This window comes from Gymnoscopelus braueri, assembly GCF_963280865.1.
Source record: "Gymnoscopelus braueri genome assembly, contig: SCAFFOLD_144, whole genome shotgun sequence".
In the NCBI taxonomy this organism is placed as follows: domain Eukaryota; kingdom Metazoa; phylum Chordata; class Actinopteri; order Myctophiformes; family Myctophidae; genus Gymnoscopelus; species Gymnoscopelus braueri.
This window is the reverse complement of record NW_027660736.1, coordinates 58,132-78,060: the sequence shown is the minus strand read 5'-3', so window position 1 is coordinate 78,060 and position 19,929 is coordinate 58,132. Positions and strand designations below refer to the sequence as shown.

The window sequence follows — 19,929 nt, the reverse complement described above, 5'->3', positions numbered from 1 at the left end:
ACAGATAATGTGTACAATTGTGTACAAATGTTTATACTTTAGTAGAAAAAAAAACTACTTGACAAATCTACTTAAAATAGTGTCAAGCTGAAATATACAAGCTCAAAATGAGTGGCATCACAAGTAGTAGTAGGTAGAGAGAGAGAGAGAGAGAGAGAGAGAGAGAGAGAGGGAGAGAGAGAGAGAGAGAGAGAGACACACACACACACACACACACACACACACACACACACACACACACACACACACACACACACACACACACACACACACACACACACACACACACACACACACACACGGAGGCTTAACTCTCTCTCTGTCACATTAGTAGGGACAAGTTCAGTAATGTAATGACATTGCAGAAGAGACCAATGCAGCAGGATGGCGAGGCTACATGACTGGAGCAGATGTTTCATCACATTCAGTCCGCAGAGACAGCATTCATAGGCCTGGATAGAAGATAGACAGGTGGGTGGAGGAGGGGGCAGAGAAGGAGAAAGAAGAGGTAACTGTGGAATAATTCATTTACTATATTGTGGTTAAAGATGGCTTGATTTCAAGGGGCACGGTGGCGCAGTCGGTATAGCAATGTCGCCTCACAGCTAAAAGGTCCTGGGTTTTATTCTGTGGGCGCTGGGGGAGTGTCCTCTCCTCCGCGTCATCAGTGCCCATACCCTAGGTGGAGTTGGCGAAAGGGCCTTTCTGTGTGAAGTTTGCATAGCGTCCCCTAGGGTACATATCCTCACAAAAACCTGCAGTATTCCTGGTCTCTATACTGCCTCCTCCTGGTCAGCCGGGACGCTATGTCCTACCGGGGAAACTCCCCCCTGTCAGGTGATAAGGAGCGGCCTGCTCACTCCTCATGCGTTGAAGGAAGCATGAGCTCAGATTGGGGCTCTCCCCAGGCTGGCAGAGGGAGAGTAGCGACCAGGATTACAAGCTCAGGCAATTGGCACTGGGTGAAAAAAATTGTTACAAAATCTGTGGGATAAAAAAAAAAGATGCTTGATTTCTGTACCTGTCCTCATCACTAGTTGGAATTTCTGGTGTGCGGGATCTGCCAAAAAAGTCCAGAATGCTTTGTCTCTTATAAACCAGGACACTGAGGAAGACCATGATGATGCCGAGGATGATGATAAGAATACCCCACCAGGGAAAGTCTCCAACTGTAGAAACCTCTAGAGAGAAGTGAAAGATGAAGAGCAGATGTTCAGTCATCCATCCACCATACAGCTCCATGATCGACAGGGATTTTTACAAACATTCCTAAATTAAAGACTCAAAAGTCAACCAATTCACATGTACAGTAACAACCACATTCTTTCACCTATCCATAACTTATTTTATTTAGATTTGTATGCCCTTTTTGGAAGTCTAAAATGTATGCAAAGCTCAGTATACATGAAATGGAAACTTGAGGTGAGAAGTTGCGTACCTCTCTGCCCTCACTGCAGGTTGTTATACGCAGATGTTCAATAAAATTCTGCCACCAGAATCAGCAAAGTAATAAATCATGACTTTTAATAGTGTGGTCGTTACGTTTAATAGTCATCTCTGTGCTGTGGAAATCACGGAAGCTCACAAAGTTAAAATTAATAAAGAAGATCAATTGAGTGGACACAGTCTTTTCAAAACTGTTGGATACAAAGTTAAGCTTAGAAAAGGGAACTAAATGCTGTATTTATATAGCACCTTTATCCAAACCGTTTTACAATGTGCATTGCATTCACACAAAGACCGCACAGGAAACAATGCAAGGCACCAACCTGCTCATAGGGAGCAGTTGGGTGTCTTGCTCTGGGGGAGCTGGGGATCGGACTGGGAACATTCCGACTTTCCGAGTACCAAGCGGCCACACTCTACCTCCTAAGCCAGTGGTTCTCAACCTGTGGGTCGGGAGTCGGGACCCCAATTCCAAAAGAATTCCATAAAATGTTTTAATTTAATTTAATGATTTAATTGAAGGGGGAAAAAATACTTTATTCAGTAGTGGAGATAGCCGATCTACAAGCTCACAACACGTCGAACGGCAACGTGTTGTGAGCTTGTAGATCGTTTTTTTAGAAATAAAATTTCTCTTTTGGGCCTCGAGCTAAAACGTTTGGGAACCACTGCACTACATCACCTAACACAACGATCAGAATAATATATAGAGATTTAACCTTTTAACAAAACAAATCGAAACAACTTTTGTTTTAACCAAACAGTATATGGCTTATAGCACCTTGATGTGTTCAGCTACGGTATTTACGATGTAGGTAGAAATAAATAAAAAGAACAGCATGGTTACCTACCATCTCCACCGTCTGTAGAGTCACTGTCTGAGCCATGTACACCTGAATTAACAAGAAATGTTAGAATCAAACCAACACTAAACTACAACAAACAAACAAAAAACGCATTCTTGAGACATCTTTGTCTTCATTTTAAAACACTTCTGTGGTCATTTTATCTACTCAGGCTTTATCTACTCAGGCTTTTGTGTGCACCACCCCAGACAGTTTTTAAGTTGCTTGATTTAACACTTACATATTTGATATTCATTTCACATTACTTATACACGGAAAACAATGGAAAAATTGAACTAAAAGGATTTTCAAACAAATGATATGTCTGCTTATGGCAGCTTTATCACCATTCACACTGTCTAACTTAAGTATACTTAATTACACCTAAATGCTAGGAACACAATCAGTCCTATGTGTGTCTGTAACAGCCATAGATTGCAGTTGTAAGGCAAAGCAAGTTTATTTGTAAAGTAGGTGAATTCAATAAATAAATACACAAACAAACAAGTCAACGACAACTATTTAATTTGTATTAATTTCTACCAGTGTCTAATTAAGTCCATTGTAATTTGTGGCAAGTTAGACCGTACACCTTTTTTAACGCATGGGGGCGATATTAGACAAGTAATGTTACCCACAGGAGAGCTTTACCTACTTCGGTGCAATTGTAGTAATCTCTCTGAGTGCCATTCTATTTATATTTGTGTGACAGTGCTATTTAGATATAGTCGCTATTATGCAAGGATTCAAGATTATTTTCTTATGTCAGAGACAGTTTGGTTGTACTGTTCAATAACTAGCAACATTTTCTTTAAAACCCTATATGTTTGCCATCACCAACCTCTAGACGTAATATATCTCCTTCTAATGCTGCAGGATGTCAGAGAGAGATACTGGCTGCTTACATTGATATGATGTGCAAGAATAGGGTTCTAGATTATTTGTGTATAAACATAAGTTTAACAAAAACAGGCAATCTAATCATATTTCAGAAGTGAGGACACAGACTGATCCATGAAAACTATTTCAACAATGTAAAACATGAACACTTATGTTCTTTCTCAATTATTAGTTGTCAGTACATTTGCCTTACCAACAATGAGTTGAACAGTGAGTTTCTGCTGGATTTCAGGAAGGAAGCATGTGTAGTTTCCTTCATCAGATGAATTCACTCTGGAGAGTTTGAGGGACACGTTGCCTTTCTTCACTTCATCCATGAAGAGGGACGTTCTTCCATTGTAGGAAGTATTCTTATTGTCTAGAAATTCTCTCCCGTTCCTCTGGAAATGAACATACTGGCGAGGTGGTAGGTCCAGTCTGGACCACTCTATAGCCATTTCAGCAGGGGTAATGGTAGGATTCAGGGTGGGGTCAAACTCACATGTTAGAACAGCATCATCTCCAACACTTGTTTTCACTACTACACAATTCCCTGTGAAGACAAAACAAGACAAGACAAAACAAGATAAACCTTTAATGAGGTATGGTAAGGTAAATGCAGGTGTCATCACAGCAACAGCACTAAGAATTAAACAGAGAAGAGGTACAGAAAATAGACTTGGACATTAATGTGTTGTGTCATAGTAGGCTACGTGTGGACAAGTGGAACAGTTCTGTCAATTGTGATGAACAAGTAAGACTCATGGGTTTGGGTGGTATGAAAAATGTATTTATGAAAAACGTATTTAATTATTTACACTTTTGAAAATAATTTGGGAATAATTGTTTTAAATAATAATTCACATACTTAATTTGATTGATTTAGCTCAGTATCGTTTAATGTAGCCAATTTATTCTATTCTTTTTAATAAACACAAAATTATCATTGTAATAATTAGTGACAACTAGAGCATTTCATTTGTATTAGTTTCTAAGTTCATTGTGGCACAGTAGACGTTACACCGTTTGAACACTCGGGGGCGATATTAGACAGAGCGGCAGATTCTGTCAAAGACTTTACCTATGGTGCAGGAATCACTCTGTGTGCCATTTAATTTAGATTTGTGAGAGTGCACTTACTGCTTTTTGACTGTTTAGATGCTTGTTATGTTATGTATGCTATTAAGGATTCAAGATTTGAGGATTTTTATTTTTTATTGAATTGTATTATACTGCACTGTTCCCCAAACAGTGGGTCGGGACCCATGTTTGGGTCGCAGACCAATTTTTATGGGTTGCAAGTAAATATTCCCTTTTTTCCCCCGTTTCCTACATTAAAAAAAACATTATTTTAAAAGATTAAACAAGTTTAAACAAAAGAAAGTCAAACATTTTCATCTATTAAAAACAATTCCAACATGTTTCAAAAGTATTTAATAAATACATTTTGAAAATGAAATAGTTACCATAACTAGATTTAAAAAACGTTTAAGAAGTAGTGAAAATAGCAGATCCACAAGCTTGGAACGCATCGCACCGCGTTGTGAGCTTGTAGATCTGCTATTTTCACTATTTGGGTCCCAGGCAAACGTCTAATATCTCTTTTGGGTCTTGAGCTAAAAGCTTGGGGAACCACTGTTATACTGTACTGTATGAGTAGCCTACACACAAGTCAAATGATTTGATTTTGGTTCAACACTGTACCAAATCATTACATAATTAAGGATAGCCTAGTAGAGAAAAATAATTATATATTATAAGGACTAGTCACTCAATCAATAGTTATTATTTTATTTAAAATAATGATTTAAGAAATGTTAAACATGACATTGAGGTTAGGTGGGAATGAAAAGGTCAAAATCCCAGAATGAGGAGATATTCAACATGCTACAATCTCCAGTTACAGCTACAATATAAAGTGGGCACACCAAGGCCTCTCTTAGTTAAACACCTCATCCTTCTGCCCAGAACTGCCGCATATTTTCAGACATGCCGCAGGGGCCGCTTCTTGGCGGAACAGTGGAAATGAGGCTTGTGTGCGTCCTCATTGCACAACAAGATGAATACAGTGGGAGTCAGGGACCACTTTATACTTAAACCAGTGGTTTTCAACCTTTTCAGGCTGCAACCCCCCAAAATAATCATGTTTGAACTGGGGACCCCCCACCCTAGCAAGCACGCGAGGCATTGTGAGAATGTAAATATGAGATTTTCACAAATTTTGCCTCTTTCTTAGGTCATATTTGACACTTTGGCCAATGTTTGACGCAGTTAAAAAGAAGAGTATATCAGAGCACAAAAAAAGTGGAGGAGAGGATATAGAGTTAAAACAAACGGTCTTCATCAGGGCGAGAACTATACTGACAAACATGCAAACCCATTAGTGTCTGTTCAGGTGAACTTACAAATGAACAGTTACCATTGACACACGCAACACATACGTGTGTGTGTGTGTGTGTGTGTGTGTGTGTGTGTGTGTGTGGGTGTGTGGGTGTGCGGTGTGTGTGTGTGTGTGTGTGTGTGTGTGTGTGTGTGTGTGTGTGTGTGTGTGTGTGTGTGTGTGTGTGTGCGTGGGCGTGGGCGTGGGCGTGTGTGTGTGTGTGTGTGTTTGATTGATTTAGCTCAGTATCATTTAATGTAACCTATTTTTTTCAATAAACACATAATTATTACTGTGATAATTAGTGACAACTACAGCACCCATTATAATCAGGTAGGAACAAGAGAATAATACATAGACAAGTCAAAAACACACAATGACTTCTTCCACATATTGAACTAAAAGTAAGTGTCATGGGGACAAAATGTGAATCAAGTTAATATGTAGGTAATTGTTGTTTAGTTTTTTCTCTCAAATTAGCTTGACACAGTAATGAAGTGAGTTATTGATGAACTCAAATGAAATATATATATATATATATATATATATATATATATATATATATATATATATATATATATATATATATATATATATATATATATATATATATATATATATATATATATATATATATATATATATATATATATATATATATATACATATTCATGTACATATTCATGTACATATGTATATTGAATCAGCCTAATCATTTGTGATTATAGCCTACATGTGATGTTAATTTACATGACCACATGTGACATGATGTTGGGAAAAGATCAACGTAAAACAAAGAATAAGTGAACACAAACGTTCTGTTGGAAACTAATATCAATCCATGATATTTCCTCATTGAGGTTCACTGGGATTGCTGGGATTCAAATCCCATTATGAGGACATAATGTAGGAGATATATTGAACACAATGGAGGTTTTCAGCTCCAGATCATGAATGATGTGTTGAAAAAATAGATTATAGGTAAAACAATATTTGATTAATTATTATGGTGTTGGTGTGATGTATTTAGTAATTTTTGAAGAAAATGTTTTGTAAGAGGGTTAGGATTATAACATATTTGCATACTATGGTCAAACTATAATTACTATTTGTTAGCCCATAAACAAACTTGGTGCAATTGTTATTTGTGATATATGAGTGTAAATTAGTGTATTTTTAGGCTGATTGAGTTACCAGTTAATTCCTAATGTTTGCTCTTTTGTAAGAACATTTGCAGGATGGGTGTAGTTGTTTTAAACCCCTTTCTATAAATAGAAAAAAATACAACGTGATGTTACGTTAGATTAATAAACAATACATTTAGACCCAATTTCCCAATGTTATTCCAAGTAATCCTGTAGGCAATAAAATTCTATTAGGCTATACAATTATTGCTGCTTAAGTCCTAAAAAAGTTCAGTAACATATGGCTGTAAGAAAGATGTGCTTACCATTTATGACCCAGCAGTCATTAATTAGGAATAGAAAAAAACACAGTTGTAAGTAGACAGCATACATGATACAGACATGAGCATTTCCAGCTAAGCAAGCACTGAGTAGTTTACACAGAACATTTTCTAAAGTTAGTATTAGCCTGCTGGGGACCCCCTGGGGGTCGACCGTCGTGCAGATGTTTCCTGTGCTGTAACGGAAATCTTCAACAGAAAAGGTCTGGGTTGTAGTCTACTGATTGTGATGCAATAGTCGATCATCACCAAGCTACAATCTTGGGATAATATGGCATACGTTTGGAGGTCACATACGTTTGGAGGTCACATATGTTTGGAGGTCACATCGTACAATGATAAATGACGCCCACCTAAACCTCAGTTGTCCGTCCTACTGTCCATCACCCAAAGCAGGTGATGACCCGTGATGGGAGATATTATGCTGACTGGAGAAAGAGGCTACGCATAGCATATTGTATTTTTAGGCGGTGAGATGTTATTCGGGTGACAGTGAAAGTGGACCTGGTGGGGCAAAATTATTCAGCCATACATGCAGCACTGGGAAACCTACCCACCACACCTATGACTCATATGTGGTGTTCGGGGAGCCCAGGGATTTGACCCAGAGTCTAGGGTGTTCAACCAACAAAGCTAAGTTGGCCATATTGGAATTGCCCCATGAGCGATGAGGCAATCCATTAATGAACCCATTAAAACCGGGAAAGCATCTTTGTCATTTTTAGATTTTATCTATAGAGCAACATATTTGTTTTATTTATAACAGTGGTTTATAACAGTGGTTCTCAAAAATAGCAGATACTGTATGCAAGCAGGTAATTTAGATTTCTCTCCCTATGTATATATCATTTTGGGGGTCCTTGACACGAAAAAGTTTGAGAACTACTGATTTAAAAGGCATTCGGCCTCAGGTCTTAATGGGTTAAGTGGCCTTGAGTATCGTTTGCCAGATTGAGCAAAAAGTGGTAAGAGAACAGTTATGCTATCTCTGTTATCCAGGTAACAAGAGAGGGAGGGAGACTGATGAGCTGGTGGGGGATGAGGTTCATTCATGTTTTAACCCAGGCTCCAGTGTTACCTGACACACAGAGAGAATAGGAAAACAAACAATTGACCTTCTGGCCCTGGAATACTCACTCTGACCTCCAGGGTGTTGCTGTGCAGTGATGAAAGAAGTACTCACATGTTTTACTTAAGTAAAAGTATCAATACCCTAGTCTGTTACAAGTACAAGTTTGGTATTCAAAATTTACTTGAGTAAAGGTACAAAAGTATTGGCATCAAAATGTACTTAAAGTACCAAAAGTGAAAGTATACATTATGCAGAATGTCCCATTTCACACGTTTTTCAAATGTATAAAAATCATTTAAAAGTAGCAGATCTACAAGCTTGTGAGCTTGTAGATGTAGATCGGCTATTTTCAAATTGCCAAAGTATAGGTCTGAATTTGTTTTGTAATAATAATCAAAATCTACAAATTATAGTGGAGTAAAAAAGTACAATATTTAACATTGATGTAGTGGAGTAGAAGTAAAATTATTGCAAATAAGTACTCCAGTAAAGTAAAAAAATATCAAGCAATTATACTTAAGTACAGTACTTGAGTAATGTACCTAGTTACTTTCCACCACTGTTGCTGTGTCAATGTACTGAATGATGAGGGTCATATCGATGGCCAAAATGCAAAACCTCCTAAGTGCAAATTTCATGATTTTCGGATTTCACTGTGGATGAGGACTATAGGCTATGCTGCACATGCTCAGTCTGTCTGCAAGATAGTCCCGCCCCTCATTTTGTCAGAAAAAGTCATTTGACTAAAACCTCCTATCTTGTTCAGTGCCAATTAGTGCTAAAATGTTGAAGCGCAAAACCTCTTATCTGCACCAGAACTAGTTGAGCAGCAGACAGAGCTGAAACTTGGGAATTCTATGTTATGTAGACCGTCTAAATGTCTTTCAGTTTGTAGTAATCAATTATTTTCAAAATAAAAAGGTGTCTTCCACCCTTACTAGTTAAGTATTTGTTAGTAACTGTCAAGTTAATTGCATTGCCTTGTTGATTGCTAATGATTAGTGTCAGGTGGTGAAACTTTTATCACACCAAGAGTGTGAGTTGATCAAAAATGTTAATGGTATTACTTGTTATAGTACTGTAGAATGTCTTGATCTCAAAATGAGCATAAAAAAAGCATTATTTAACAACATAATGTTTGTTTGTAAGCCTAACTATTTCTAGGTAAAAACCTCCTATGTGCATCTATGTAGATAGGAGGTCATTTTTAGGTATAGATAGGAGGTTTTGGCATTGAACATTTTGAACTTGTGGTTAGAGGTTGTCATTGCTGCTTAGATGTGAACGTCCATGTCGTGATTTTTTAATAATTGCAGATCAAAATCACACGTGAACACCGTGGCAGCCAACAAACCTGTGAGAATATTGTGGTGTGTTGGTTGGAGGGTATAGGGTATGGGGGTGGGATGGGGTTTGGAGTTATGGGGTGTGGGAGGTGTGGGGTGGCGGTTGGGGGGTTATGGGGTGGGGGGTGCATGAGGGTTTGGGTGGGTGGAGTTTGGGGGTTGTGGTGTGCTGGTTGGGGGCATGGAGATCGGGGGTTCTGGGAGTGGGGGTAATGGGTTGGGTGGGATTTGGGGGTATGAGGGTATGGAGTGGGATGGGGTTTTGAGTTATGGGGGTTGAGAGGTGTGGGCTGGCAGTTGGGGGGTATGGGATTTGTGGGAGTGGGGGAGTATTGCAGGTGGTGGAGTTGGGGGTATAGGGTATGGGGGGGATTATGTTGAGGGGGGCATAGGCCAGTTAGGCCGGATCATATAGGATTGGGTCTTTGCGATGCGATGCAAGAGTGTGGTCTAGCCAACACCAACTCGGGACTCCTGAAGTGGGATGGGGGTTTGAGTTATGGAGGCGGAGATGTGTGGGCTGGCAGTTGGGGGGATGGGGTTTGTGGGAGTGGGGGAGTATTGCAGGTGGTGGAGTTGGGGGTATAGGGTATGGGGGGGGGGGGGTATGGTCTAGCCAACACCAACTCAGGACTCCTGAATCGCTGCCCTCCACACTCTCCTATCTAGCATCAGGGTCTTGATCAGGGTCTTGAGCTCTACAGTGTTGTTAGCTAAGCTGTTACGCCGAAGTTCATCTACGTAGGGTGGTGCACTTATTGTCTTTCCTGGCTTTGCCCTGGGTTGGCTCCCATAGTGTCAGTTTGCTTGCCACTAGTTATGGGTGCCTGACGCAGTGCCCTGCCTCATCCTTCTCTCTCTGACTTTGTCTGTGACCCATGGTAAGTTACCGTAGAGGACCACATTTCTGATGTGGTCCGTCCATGTGACTAGTGCCATTCGTAGCATTCTTGTGTAGACTCCATCCAAGCCCCTTTCCTGTTGTGCTGTGACGGTCCATGTCTCAGCCCCATACAGCAGTACTGACACTGTAGCTATACGAACAGCCGCCTCTTGAGGTCTTCTCCCATGTCTGATTTCCACACTCTCCTCATCCCATGCAAGGCATTCTAGTCAAGTACCCCCTGGACCTTCAGGTCCTATTCCATTGAAGCAGTCCAGGCCCAAGTTATTTGAAGTCCTGGACTGCCTCGAGTAGCTTGTCTCCATCATTTGAACCATCTTCTCAGGAACTCAGTAGGCCCAGAGAATGTTCATCAGTTTCCCCCGGTGGATGGTGCCAAAAGCCTTTTGGAAGTCATGAAGGTGATCACCACTGAAAGATTCCGCTCCCTTACTCCTTCCAGTATCCTCCTCAGCACCAGTATCTGCCCGCCTGCTGTTCGCTCCGGGCGGAAGCCGTTCTGCGAGTTTCTCAGTACAGGGTCTGAGATGGGTCTAAAACCTGCGACTTGTGAGCTCAGGCTAATGCCTTGGAGGTGTCTGTCTTGGTGAGGTCGCCTGACTTTGGTACTGGATTGATGATCATTTTGCGCCACAGCTTCGGCAGCTCGCTAGACGTGTGTGCTTGATAAAATCCAACACCACCTCGTCTATGGGCACATACATCACTCCATCCTCCCTGCAGCTCTTGCCTCACTTGATAGTAGCCTTGGCCCTCTGGTACTCATCCATGGTGAATGATATGTCTTCCATGACCTTCCCATACCAGACGGGAACATCGGATCATCCTCTTCTTCGGTTGAAGGAGGATTTCCTAGGAGTGTTTTGAAGTGCTGGTACCATGTTTCAACTCGTTCCTCTGCGCTTTCTCCCCAGAAGTCTGAGAAGAGCTTCTGCCAGAAACGTCATTGATGAGCTTCCAGTTCTTGCCATGCTTCTGGTTAACATGCACCTCTTTAATGTCCCTGATCTTTTGGGTCAGCTCCTGTTGTTCCAGTTGCATACACGTGGTATAGCTCCTCCTTCTTCCGCTTATATTCCTCCCTCAGACCCTCTCCCTTTTGGTCAGCGACAAAGTCCCTGTGTGCTGCTCTCATCTCCTCCCTGGCTTTGGTGATTCTAGGGTCAAGGCATCCGTCTTTCCTCCTTGCTTATAGGCTCTTTAAGACATTCAATGATCTTACATACTATTCCACTGTCCACACTGGACACAAGGTTGGTGATCCAGTTGTATGAGTTAGGGGAGTTGGAGGGCATGAGGGTTTAGGTGGGTGGGGTTTGGGGCATGTGGTGTGCTGGTTGGGGGGAATGGGGGTTGTGGGAGTGGGGATGTATTTCAGGTGGTGGAGTTGGGGGGTAGAGAGTATAGGGGGATTATGTCGAGGGGTGCCTGGGCCAGTTGTTTTGTAGTCCACCTAATTGTATTCCTGTTGTCCTTTTTGTACATTTTATTTGTAAGCACTTTTATTTTAGGTTCTTGCTGGGGACTGTTCTTAGCACATTTTTTGTGAGCATTGCCCTGCAAACTTTTTTTTTTTGTTGAATAAAATAAAAAAGCATTCAATGCAACTCAGTGGTGTGTTCTACCGTGTTACGCTGTATACGCTGTATACAGTGCAGATTTTTTTGGGGAAAAGCGTATACAGTCTACCATTTAATCCATTGAAAACGCGCTAGCGTATACCCACGACCACGCGCATCTCGTGCAGGGAATGATTATCGTATACCTCCGGGAAAAAAACTAGACCACACCACTGATGCAACTGTTTGCAGCTGTAAATGTATGTATTTACAGCCAGTATTATTTGTCATTAATTAGTTATGCAATCACTTAACATTGAAGTGTAAAAGCTCCTATCTGCAGAATTATCCAGGAAAAGTGGGGGAAAACCTCCTATCTGCATTTGCTATATGAAATAAGTGTAATTAACATATAATAATGTAATATAGTCCAGACATCCAGAAACGGTGTATTATGTGATGGGTTTCATAAAAAAATAGCATTGTGCAAAAAAAATACAACATTTTGTAGTTTTCATTTTCATTTTCCCAACAATGAACATTTTTCAGATAGGAGGTTTTGCGTTTTGGCCATCGATATGACACTTTCATACATGCACTGTATTATCTAAGTTCCAGACTTTAAACAGAGTCGCTGTATGTAAGAACGCAATATTCCGGCTCAGTAGGATCGGACATGCAACATACTTTATGCTGGTAGGGAAGGACCCTTGAGTTAAGTCGGGGTAATGTCCGATTATTTGGCTCAAACCGCATTATGTGTGAATGCACCCGCTGATTCTGCGGCTGAAAATCCACTGTGAGTGAGTGGGTGTGTTGACGACATCTATGTCATGCAACTATAAACATGACGTCAAATAAGTGTCAATCACGTAAAATATCTAACTGGAAAGACGAAGAGATACGGGAGCTCCTGACGGTTAGGGCCGACATGGAAATAGTTCATCAAATGCAAGGGACGGCAAGAGAGTGGTTAGGTACTGACACTCTGATGTTGAGTTTGTGTGTATGACAGTTCGTGTGAGTTCATGTGGGTGCATTTGAGAACTGGTTAAAACCAACCAGTAGTGTAATCTACGGGAAGTAAGTCTGCACAACTACACGAGCATGCATGCGTCTATGTGTGAATGTGTAAGTAGCTGTGTGGAGGAGAAGAGAGGCGAAGAACAGAGAAGTTTAGAATGTGTGTGACTAAAATCTAAATCTAAATCTAATATTTGTGTATACATATAACTTGAATTGAATTAAATAAATTAACCACTGTTGCATCCAAAGCTGCTGAAAGGTTTCATTCAGATAGGCAGTTGGTTTTTGAGATGCAGCTGGCAGACAGAAGGTTTGTGGTTTCCGCAAGATCAGCGTTCCTCATACGCAGAGGGGGTGAAAAGCGAGGCCAAGAAGGGAGCCTGTTTCCTCTGCATTACATTACATTACATTACAGTCATTTAGCAGACGCTTTTATCCAAAGCGACTTACAATAAGTGCATTCAACATAGGTAGGGAACGAAAACTACTAATCACCAGAAGTCCTAAGTGAATTTTCTGCAAAAACAAGCAACCAAGAGTATACCTAGCGCTAAGGTGCAATATATCAGCTACCTATTTCCTTAAACAGATGAGACAAAATAGCAAAGTCAAATGAGCAGGAGCTAAAACAAATAATTGTATCGACTAAACAAGATCCAATAAAACGATACAACAATAAAACAAGCGTTCGTACAACTAGTTAACAACAAGTAGGCCAGGCAAAGAGGAAGGGTAGCGTTTCCTGAAGAGGTGGGTTTACAGCCTACGGCGAAAGATGGGCAGCGACTCTGCTGTCCTGACATCAGTGGGAAGTCGTGACCGTGTGGATCGGCCAGAAGGACCCTTGAGTGACGAGGCAATCAGTCGCCCGAGGTGGCAGACCGAAGTGGTCGGGCAGGGGTGTAGGCATCGACCATAGCCCGGAGGTAAGAAGGAGCTGTTCCTTTCACTGCCCTATAGGCTAGCACCAGGGTTTTAAACTGGATGCGAGCCGCTACGGGGAGTCAGTGTAGAGAACGGAGAAGGATAGTTGTGTGGGAGAACTTGGGGCGGTTGAACACCAGACGAGCCGCAGCTTTCTGAACAAGCTCCAGAGGTCTGATGGCAGATGCCGGAGCACCAGCGAGGAGGGAGTTGCAGTAGTCCAGGCTGGAGATGACAAGAGCCTGGATGAGCACCAAGACATCTGCACCCGCTTGTCTGCATCAAGACAAAGTTGACTGAGAAAATGACAACTGAATTTCTAAGTTCAGTCATTAAAAGGAAAAAAGTATGTCTGATATTGGGTGATATTGGTCGATTTAGTTTGCCTGAACATGTTTAGGTTTAAGTCTGAACACACTAATATGACGGTGGATGCCAACCTCGTTCATTTATACAAGGCCTATTGCTTAGAGCCTGTATTAGCTTGAGTTTCAAATAAAACACATTTTCTATACGTAAGAAGTCGTACAAGGGTTTTTTTTTATTCTTCAATGGACCTGCGAGTTAAACTTTCTGTCCGTAGACCATGGGTGAGTGTGTGTATGCAGGGCTGAGTCTATTAATAGATGAGGTGCATGTAGTGTAGTGCATCAAGCGCTACTTCGCAAGTCATGACACAATATAGCACAATACACAAATTATATGAATTCTTGTTGTGAACACCTCTCAATGAAATCAGTGTTTCCAGGTGAGTGAGGGAGGTGCTTAATATGTGGTGTTTTTGGGGACGGAATTCTGGATTTCCCTAGATTTTGACTATGCAGATCAATTTAATTTTCCAGTGTTTTTTCTTTAACCCCTTAAAACCCTCTATATTAAACTAAGACTTAGTTGACATTCATCTCTGTACATGGTCCACACTTTTTCCCCCGTACACCAAATCTCTCTGCTGAAAATAGCTGCTCTACAAGCACAGGGTTCATAAGTGTCAGATGACAGGTGTGTCCTTTTCTAATAATCCTACTTAGATTGTAGCACATACTTGTTTTTTTCTTAGCATTTTAATTGTTCATGGTTCTAACTCAAATCTATTATTTCATAAACTGTATGTTAATTGCAGTGTAATTTACCTCCAGTGCAGCAGAGCAGATACAGAACTAGAATTAGAAGAGGACATGAGGAATGTCTCTGATCGTAGATCATAAGCAGGTATGCCATCTATACATCTATAAACAACAAGAAAGAAAAGACACGATACAATATAATACAACTAGTGCTGTCAAACAATTAATTTAATCACATTTAATCACATGGTTTTCATAGTTAATCGCGTGATTAATCTAAACGTTTTTTTTTTTTTTTTCCATCTGTTCACAACGTAACTTAGAGGGATATTTTTCAAGTCTTTTATACCCTTATTAAAACGGGAGTGGAAATATACTAGCTTCATGCAAAAGTATGTTTATTTATTATTGGAAATCAATTAACAACCCAAAACAATGACATCAAATGGTACTGGATTAGCTATGGGTAATAATGATCTGCTAAATTTAGTAAAGAGTACTGTCTGTAGTGACTGTAGTGTCCTTTATGCTTATAAAGGTTCACTAATATATTTACATTAACGATGAACCTCATACAGGATTCTACAATATAAAACAAAAATAAATTGAGCAGATGATATGGTAGCCTCCCTGTTGAATTCCACTACTCCACTTCCATCTACTTCAAGCTTTTAGCTCCCTTTTGAAAGTAGCTGAAGAAATTATGTGGTAAATGTAGTTCCTAATGAGTTGGGTAACAACAGTAATGGTACTGTAGTTAGAATATGACAGACGTCGCAACTGTTCACATTTGTGGGCAGACAGAAAGGTGCTTTTAGAGGTGCTATGAGCGTCGCGCCTGTCACAGACATGCGCAAAGCAAGTTCTGTCAGGGAACTCAGTGCAGTTGTTGGTGGCCTACCATTGGACTGCGTCAGCTCCACGTACTCATCCACTCATCCACTCACACTCATTTCATCCTCAGACCGCTCTATTTAAGCTGGAAGCTTGCACTTCTCTTTCTGCTTGCTTTTGCTGCACACACACTGTTTGCTGCTGCTGCTGCGCTGCTGTTCTTTGCTGTTGCTAAAATTGCTGCTCACCCTCCACCAACCCAGCTACCACCTGTTGTTTTGGATCTGCTGTGTATGTACGGGGGATTGGGAGTCCCTATGGTTGGGAGATGTGCTTTATCAGAGTACCTAAAAGCAGATCCAATTCATTGTGAAACCATAATAAATATATTGCTCATTTTATATTCAATAAATATATCTTATCCTTCATGAGTTGTCTTTATCCATTTATGAGTTGCCCTGACAGAACTCTATTCAACATGTGATTCCAGTTTGGGGATAATTGGAGGTTGCTTTCAGGATGTATGCAATTTGTCAGAAATAGGCCGTGTCCACACATTTGTGAAGGCAGTTATACATGGGCAAACAATATAGTATGAGTATGAAATATCCTATAGCGCAACTGTAACAGATCAATTGATGTTATTATAAGGAACATCTATGTACAATTTGGACATAACAAATTGCGTGTCAAAATCTCACTCCCCAGGTTAAAACACTATTAAATAGACGCTATGGTGCTTTCAGTGACCTAAAGATGTAAACACAATGGATATCAAGTGTATTAAACTTTAGAATGATCAATTGGGTTGTGTGGAACTTTGACAGAACAAAATGTCTGTCAAAATCCTGTCAAAATCCTACTCTCCAGGTTACATAAGCTAGTGCTTTCTTGGGTATGATTCAATGGCGTAACGTTGCAAATACAATGAATATCGTTTATTAGACTTTCCAATAATCCAATGATGGAATTTTCACAGGATGACTGTCTGCCATAATCTCACTCCCCACTGTAAAATGATGTGCCGTGGTACAAGTCCAGGTGTAAGCCTTGAGATTTTGACCCACAACCACGCATTACAGTAATATTGCAATACTCTGAATACCACTTTCCCAATAAAGAGGGAAATTCTATACCATTCAAATATGTTTGAACATATGATGAGTGCCTGTCAGAATTCTTACTCCCCACTGCAAAATAATAATGAATTCATACATACATAGTATATATTTTTTGTAAACGTATCAAATAGGGTTAAAGTGGTTAAACTGATGTTTATGCTATATTAACTAATTTAGCTGGGGACCCCCTGGAACATCCTCTATGACTCTGGGGGTCCCTTGACCTTACTTTGAGAACCAGTGCTATACATGTCTATGTAGCCTATACTGTAGGTATAGAGATAACAGTGAAACTGATCAAAATAACCTTTCTTATACATTCTCTAGTTAGTTAGTTAGTTAGTTAGTTATAATGGTGAAGATTGAATACCAGTCATTTAAGTCGGGTACCCCCTGGAACCCCCTCAAGGACTCCTGGGGATCCCCAGGCCCGATGTTGAGAACCACTGAATAGCGTAGCAGCAGCTATCAACAGCAGCATTCTGATTTTCAAATCTATTTTAATTTGCAGCACTCAAAAACAAAGGTTAACTGATGCCATCTGCTGGCAGAACTTACAATAAAAAGGGAACGTGCTTTCACGTGAACGTCAATATAAAAGCAGTACACCAAGCTATACCCCTGCCTGCCTGTTTATAAACTATAATACACAAGTTTTTCTGTTGTCAATGATAGTATGCATGACAACTTGGCATGCATTCTATCTCACTATCCTTTTCAGCTTCTATAAATTAAGGCATTCTTTGAGAAAACGTAAAAAGACAAACAAAATAAAAAAACTAACCTGCTGCTCCTCGAGGGCCAAGGGCCATTGGGTGCCTGCAGCCCACTGTCTGAAGAATCTAGGAATTTCAACCTCTGGAGGCAACACACGCACACGCACACGCACGCGCACACACACACACACACACACACACACACACACACACACACACACACACACACACACACACACACACACACACACACACACACACACAGGTCAAGGAGGTCAATTCTATGTCCTATTCAGTCACAGGTGCAGGTTTCTGGGCTGAACACATTCCTAAACTCCTTCTGTCTCCATCCATCCTGGTGCTCTGTCGTATGACAGTCGGTTTCTGCACCTATAACAGTCATTTACATGCTACAAGAATTCCAACAGCATGCACTGCATGGTTATGTTGTGCCAATCCTTCTTTGTTGTTGGTTTCCCAAGACAACAAAATATGTTTCCTCGCAGCATAAGTTAAACGATTAAACATGGCTTTAATCAGGAAGACCCAGAATTAGACATATAGGGTCAGGTTCAATCTCCATATCAAAGATCACATTCAGATGCTGCACAACCAATGGTTCAATCTTATGGGCTGACCATATAGGCCTACAGTGAACATAGTCTCCCTCCTCAATCTTACACTTAATGGCAGAGAAGAGACAGACTATAGGGTTCATTTTATAATACTAGGTGAAATCTGTAATCGATGTATGGTTCTTATCTGAATCGCAGAGAGGTTTTTTTTTGTTTGTTGCATTTTCTAATATTTCACACCAAACCTCATCTGCAATTTCAAAACCGATATATCTTTCCCATTTCCTCTTGGTCATAGCAACAGGTCATAGCAAACGCTAATTAAAAAAAAAGAAACCAAATTGTCTGTCTGTCTTTCTTTACTACTTAAAACAGGTTATCTGGGGCCAACTGCTGGCGGAACTGAAAACAAGAAAACAACTCTTATCCCAGCCAAAGAAGGCTGTAGGGCTAAACTAGGCCTACTTTGCCTTTGCGTGAGAGAAGCCACAGCACACAACATGTGTCATTATGTATTGTTAATACAAAGTGCAGTCTCTTAAATCTCAATCGATTGTATTCAGCTAATAATGCTAATTTAGTTATGGTGACACTAATTAGAAGGACGGGGATATCCAACAAGAAATGTTTATATCGAGGCTTTTTAGAATTATCAGTGCTAGGTAGCCCTGTAACATGACTGTCATACCATGACAGTCATAGCGCTACTTGTTCCTGTTTTTTGAAAATGTTACATTTACGACCAGTACATCTACATAACGTTCATATTTCAAATATAAAGTGATGACCCCCCCGGCCACGGATGTTGCCAGTTAAAGCGCACGGGTCTAAGTACCCGAATCTTACGTATTGTTCAATAACAAGCTTTTTAATCCCATCGCCGGCCATTTTCTTCAAATTATCTCCATAAGCTTTTATATAGGTGCCCCTATCGGTTGGGAGGTGTATTCCACTCTTATATATTATGAAAAAATAATAATAACAGAAAATGGCCGCTGATCGGATTAAAAAGCTTTTTGTTGAACAATACGGAAGATTCGGTACTTAACACCCATGCGCTTTAACTTGTAACATCCGTGGCCGGGGGGTAAGCACTTTATATTTGACATCTGAACATTTATGTAGATGTACTGGTTGAAAATGTAACATTTTCAAAAAACAGCAACAAGTAGCGCCATGACGCTTGTGACAGACGAGCGTCATGTGAACTCCCATTTTTGCTCCACAGTCAGTCTTTCCGCATTAAACCAGAAAGGTGTTGTTCTCTGCCTGGTCTCATGAACTTATGAGAACGTTTTTAAGAATGCTGAATTGAGCCTAATGGTATTGAGAAACAATGGAGCTAAAAGTTAAGCGTCACAAAAGTGTACGGAATAAATAAATAAGAGGAAGAATTAAGGGGTTACGTTACGTGAAGAGAACACCAGTGTGCTGCAGTCGTATAACAAATAGACCAGAGGATAACTACGACATTGAACACGTGGTCCGCGGCCACGTGTTTACGAATAACAACAATAATAATAGTTGCTGGTTCACTTTCACTTACCCTCCGTGTTTCCTGCTGCTAAACATAGCCTGCATAAGTCATTTGACTGTGGTTTTGGCAGACCGCCATATAGGAGGAGCTGAGAGATAACATAATAAACTAGAAAGTACTGTTCCTGAAGAAACAGTGTGGGATCGCTAAGAATGTTGAGCTGGTATTGAGTATTGATAGTGATAGTAGTGTTATAGTAGGGTCATAATACAATGACATCAGTATTATGACGTCAC

The 19,929-nt window shown here is 40.4% G+C and overlaps 1 protein-coding gene across 2 annotated transcripts; it reads right to left on the bottom strand.

The window, feature by feature from the left end:
* Positions 1–305: 305 nt before the first annotated feature.
* LOC308081248 (myelin-oligodendrocyte glycoprotein-like) lies at positions 306–17,724 on the bottom strand. Of its 2 annotated transcripts, XM_080457636.1 has the most exons (6): positions 17,650–17,724; positions 14,977–15,072; positions 3,385–3,723; positions 2,298–2,339; positions 1,022–1,181; positions 306–452 (listed from the first exon to the last, which is right to left on the bottom strand). In XM_080457636.1, the coding sequence occupies exons 2-6, from the start codon at positions 15,062–15,064 to the stop codon at positions 425–427; spliced, it is 657 nt and encodes a 218-aa protein (XP_080313762.1). In that variant the 5' UTR covers positions 15,065–15,072; positions 17,650–17,724; the 3' UTR covers positions 306–424. The 2 variants fall into 2 exon arrangements, with proteins under 2 accessions (XP_080313762.1, XP_080313763.1); XM_080457637.1 differs by lacking the exon at positions 14,977–15,072 and having other exon boundaries at positions 17,650–17,702.
* Between the last annotated feature and the right edge of the window lie 2,205 nt (positions 17,725–19,929).

Bases quoted from the DNA above. Each gene is read 5' to 3' on its own strand.
- LOC308081248 (XM_080457636.1), bottom strand. From the start codon at position 15,064: ATGGCATACCTGCTTATGATCTACGATCAGAGACATTCCTCATGTCCT. The intron at 3,724-14,976 runs GTAAATTACACT...TTGTCTTCACAG, and splicing joins TCTGCTCTGCTGCACTGGAG to GGAATTGTGTAGTAGTGAAA. The intron at 2,340-3,384 runs GTAAGGCAAATG...TTGTTAATTCAG, and splicing joins CACTGTTCAACTCATTGTTG to GTGTACATGGCTCAGACAGT.